The 5,487-nt window shown below is 32.1% G+C and overlaps 1 protein-coding gene across 1 annotated transcript; it reads left to right on the top strand.

Moving 5' to 3' along the window:
- Positions 1–2,902: 2,902 nt before the first annotated feature.
- On the top strand, positions 2,903–4,926 carry LOC108754170 (glucose dehydrogenase [FAD, quinone]-like). Its single transcript, XM_018496295.1, has 2 exons — positions 2,903–4,657; positions 4,780–4,926. The coding sequence occupies exons 1-2, from the start codon at positions 2,903–2,905 to the stop codon at positions 4,924–4,926; spliced, it is 1,902 nt and encodes a 633-aa protein (XP_018351797.1).
- Positions 4,927–5,487: the final 561 nt, after the last annotated feature.

The raw sequence follows: 5,487 nt of genomic DNA, 5'->3' as shown, positions 1-5,487 counted from the left end.
TTATAGAAGTTAGATTTGATGATCATAAAATCATAAGGCGTGGAAATTAAATTCTGCCCATAGACTTCTAGTATTTATCCAAAATGAACTCAATATCTCATAATAGGGGCCTTTTCTCTGTATGTACGTATACGTGCGTGCGTGCGTGCGTGCGTAGGGTAAGTTGAAAGAAGAGAGCGTATTTTTGGTTTCCTTACTTTTATGAAATTTAGATTTATTTTTCGTATAGTACCATTCAAACGCGAGTAGATGTAGGCAAATTGCAATGCGTGAAATGATATTCGGGAATGCTCGGACCTGTTCGGAACCCGGCAAAAAATGAGCGGATAAAAGGAAGCACGGCAGTCAAGAACGAACAAGCGAGCGTGTCGTTATCGTGTGTACGAATTCTTTGTTAACTCAACAGTTAATTCTTGCTGTGTACAATACGCCTCTCTTTATTCTCAAGATTACGCCTTGTGTAACCAAACCCTTAGATGAAACCACAACCTACATGTATGGTAAGCGCGCGCGCGCGCGTGTGTGTGTGTGTGTGAGAGAGAATATAAATATACATATATAATATAATTGTATATGAAACATTTTTTCCTGGATTATCATACTAATATGTACGTCTATATAAATTCGTATGAAGAGGAGCCATTATACCTGGTCATAACGCTAATTTCTCTTTTAAGAATTATTAAGATATTTATTTAGAGACATTTATTTACGAGCCATTTATTTAGGAAAACATAAACTCAATATATTTATTAATTTATACATAAATAAATATACTATTTTTTTGAAATAAATTATGATATCATGTGCATTTTTTATATCTTTGAAACATAAGTTATGTAAGCAGTTATTAATAACTGCTTACATGAACCTTCGCGAATGTTAATGTGTATAAGAATTAATATTATTTATCTTTTTATTTGTAAAATATACGAGCTTTTTATATTGTAAAATATATGATATAAAATCAAACTTTATTTACTTCTATTCCCGTTTATGTCTCATATTAATAACTATTTGTTTAATTTATTGTTTAACATTATGAAAAAAACAATATTAATTACTTTAATTCGACTATTATATTAAATAAATTAACAAATATATAAAAAATTTATTGAAAGAATCTATCAGTGAAAAAAAATAAAAAAGCCTATCAGAATCTACATTTTCGTGTGAATGTAACAAAACGAGTTTGACCTTCCAATTCGAGTTTCTTTAGCAATATGAATCGAATTTACATAAATAACGCAAATGTCAAGTTAATTCCCGACAATATAGTTCGTTCTTCTTCTTTATCCAAATTAGCTATGTAACGAAGTCAAATGATTATCAAAAATATTAACTTATACAATAAAAATATAAAAACTTACATAAATGGATACACACATGAATACACATATGGATTTTTTAATTATATTAATATAATTTTTGGTTATTACGTTGTACTTTGTTAAAGAATTAGATCAAACTTAAGAAGGAAACAATCTTAGTCAATCTAAGAATAGAATTTTTACGCAATTGTAAGAATCATAGATTCTGCCCGGCACATTTAAATTGCAACTATTTCTTTAAACTAAAATTTTACTGTTACAAATACAAACAAGAGCATTCCATAATATTAACAAATACATTGATACATTACTGAAATTAGAAATTGCAGATAAGTTTAAATACTGCAGATTTCTTCATTATAGATTATATCATTTAGAGAAAAAGTTGATAAATCTTCCGCTCAACATTTGTAACAGATTTTTTTAGTACACAATACAATGTTTTTCATAGATTTTTAAGGAGTGAATCTCGGAGATTAAATAAAAAATTTTTATGGCTACAAAAAAGACATGGTTGTGATAAAGAGGAAATAAAAGATATTACTTATTACGTAGTAGACAATATCGCGGAGACTAATTTACCTGACGTTGTTAGCAGCAATTCTCACACAAAATTTCAATTCCAGAAACCGAAGAATAAAAACATAAACAATAAAACAATTAAAGTGAATCTTTCTGCTTCCCAATTTAAACACATTTCATATGATATCTTTAAAGTAAATGACAAATGGTTCAAAAATCTCAGCAATGCTATGATATTATACCAAAGTCGAAACATTGTTACAATTATGTGAGAGATTTCTGCTTGCCAACGTTAGAAACACCATGATTGAATTTGTTAAACACATCGAACATAATTTTGTCAGATTAAAATTACCCAACATTAGAGAATTTAGGAATAGAATTTTTCCTTTATCAAGGGGCTAAAGCAAGCATGTGCTAGTAAGATTGACATAGAGAAGAGAATTTTTTCTTTAATCACGACTACGAAATAATTTGTTAAAAACAATTCACATATTCTTTTTACAAGGGCGGATAAGGATAATATGGTGGCACTTGACAAGACAGAATACGTACACAAAATGGAAACTTTACTGTCTGAGACTTATAAGTTATTGACAATCCAGTTAATCAAATGTTAACACAACTTAAGACATAAACAAATGTTAACATAACTTAAGTTATTAAAGAGATGGAAGCAGCGTGGTTTTGTTGAGAATTCTGTTTATAATAAATTGAATGCTTCTAACCTCGTTGCGCTTCTTCGTTGCGCTCTAAGAATATACATATATAGGAAGCAAGAACACTCACTAGAATTTGGTGACAATTTAAATATGCGTTTGAACAGAATTCCCAAAAGTTTTGGCCAAAAGTTAGCATTGAGGCTCAGTTTGATAATTTGGCTTTTTCTTTACAATTGTTTATGTTATGAGTTCGCTGTGACATCTATATAAATATAATATATTATACAGGTTTACCGAGCATCCAGACACCGTTCTTCACCATTATTATAAGAAAAAAATATAAGAAGAAACTATAAGAAGAAAAGAACATTTATTTAAAAAAATATAATGATAAAGACGGCCATCTTTTTCGTTATCTTTGCCATCACTAGTGGCCAATTAAACAACAATCTTTATGACGATTATACGGGAGGATCAAGATTAATAAATATACTAAAGCTACCTAAAGCACTCGTGGATTTCTTCACACAGAGCCAACGTTATTTAGCCGAACAAGTACAAGACACAACACCGCAATCTGGAGATACGTTTGATTTTATAGTAATTGGCGCTGGTACAGCCGGTGCGACTATAGCTGCGAGATTGAGCAAGATTTCTCAGATTAAAGTGCTACTGATCGAAGATGGAACACATGAAGACTTATACATGGATATCCCGTTACTTTGTAGTATGCTGCAAAAGACCAAGATAAATCGAAGCTATCGAACGAAGCCATCCAATAAGTACTGTCTAGGCATAGAAGGCAATAACTGCGTTTGTCCAACGGCAAAAGTTATTGGTGGAAGTAGCGTACTAAATTTTATGGTTGCTACTAGAGGAAACGCGGAGGACTACGATCGCTGGGCCGAGATGGGAAACAAAGGCTGGGCATATAAGGATGTCCTCAAATATTTTAAAAAATTAGAAACAATGGATATCCCTGAACTGAAATCGGATATTACCTATCATAATACCAATGGACCAGTACATATCACCCAATCAGAATATCGCACGGGCGTGGCAAAAGCATTTATACAAGCTAGCAAGGAAATGGGATATCCAATAGTAGATTACAACGGAAAGGAAGAAATAGGATTCTCATATGTACAGAGAACAATTATGAACGGCACCCGTATGAGCAGCAACAGAGCATATCTTAATCCTGCGCGCGATCGCAAGAATCTTCATGTAACTCTTGAAAGTATGGTGACAAAACTGTTAATCGATCCTAGTACAAAACGAGCAATCGGCGTAGAGTTTGTTAAGCATGATCAGACTACACGTGTGATTGCGAACAAAGAAGTGATCGTATGTGCAGGTGCTATTGGATCACCTCAATTATTGATGTTATCCGGCATTGGACCAATGAAACATCTTATCAACTTAGGTATAGACGTCGTCCAAGATGCACCAGTCGGTGAGAACTTTATGGATCATATAGCCTTCTACGGATTAACATGGGCAATAAATACATCGACAAGTTTACTATCAAGCGAACAGTTAAATCCTTTTAATCCATATATAACCGATTTTTTATTAAAGCGAACAGGACCGTTCACGATCCCGGGTGGACTAGAAGGCATTGGTTTTATTAATACAAAACATCCGGAAAAACGTAACGGTTTACCAGATATCGAACTACTGTTTACCAGTGTTTCATTTAAAAATTATATTTTTTCAGACATGTTACATTTAAAAAAATCTATAAGTCAGGAATGGAGTAAATATGCTGATACATTTGGTTGGAGTCTTATGCCAATATTGATGAAACCAAAAAGTCGTGGTCGAATAACATTATTGGCTAACGACGTTAATGTTAAACCAGAGATTACGCTGAATTATTTCAACGATCCAAATGATATGAAGACAATGATCGCTGGTCTTAGAACTGCATTAAATTTTGGTCAAACAAAGGCGATGCAGGCATTGAATTCTCAGTTGTTGCAAATTACTTGTACTGAATGCCATGACTATGAGTATGATTCTAATGCTTATTGGGAATGCATGTTAAGACTCCTGACTTCCACGGTTTTTCACTATTGTGGAACTTGCAAAATGGGAGCAAAGGGAGATCCTACCGCTGTCGTTGATCCTAAATTAAAGGTATTTTCCTAAAAATATTTCCTAAAAAACGCTCGACTATTTACTAGAAATATTCTAAGTAATGTGCCATATAAGTATATTTTTAATTTGTCAATTTATATACAATGTATAATGTATTTCAGGTGATCGGTATTCAAGGATTACGAGTGGCAGATGCGTCTATCATGCCCGAAATTATATCGGGGCACTTAAGTATACCTGTTTATATGATTGCTGAAAAAGCTGCGGATATGATTAAAGAAGAATGGGGTTATTTAGAGAAATCATGATAGAAATTAATTTTCGTAATTACATTATTTTATTATATTTTCAATATTATTTTAGGATTATATTATGAAAATAGTACAAACGTATAGTACACACGATATATCATTTGGAATATAGTTTTCGAAAAGACTTAAGTAAAAGTCGTATGTATCGAAGACATTCAAAAATTCTCGGAGTATTTTGTATTCTTTCACACGCAGCGATAATACGATTTCGGAGTACTTCCACAGTAGTAACAGAAGTATCTTACACAAGTGTCTTAAGATGTCCCTATAGTAAATAAAAATCCAAAAGATTCAAATCTTCAAAGGATTAAAAAATACGAAATACTCCGAGAATTTTTCAACGTCTTCAACAATCCAAGTGACGTGGATGCATCGATTCGGAAGGAAATTATTTTCAGTAATTTCTGTAATAAGAATATAGATATAAGTATAAGTAATAAAATAAAAAAATAGATACAAGTATAAAATAAACAAATATTTATAACTTGAAAAAGAAGCGTTTCCGAATCCTTTTTTTCATCCCTACAATAGGTGGAATATGCACTTAAAAAGTTTGGC

The sequence above is a fragment of the Trachymyrmex septentrionalis genome, unplaced genomic scaffold (assembly GCF_001594115.1).
Source record: "Trachymyrmex septentrionalis isolate Tsep2-gDNA-1 unplaced genomic scaffold, Tsep1.0 scaffold116, whole genome shotgun sequence".
NCBI lineage: Eukaryota > Metazoa > Arthropoda > Insecta > Hymenoptera > Formicidae > Trachymyrmex > Trachymyrmex septentrionalis.
Note: the sequence above shows the minus strand (reverse complement) of the source record. Positions and strands in the feature narration are given on the sequence as shown.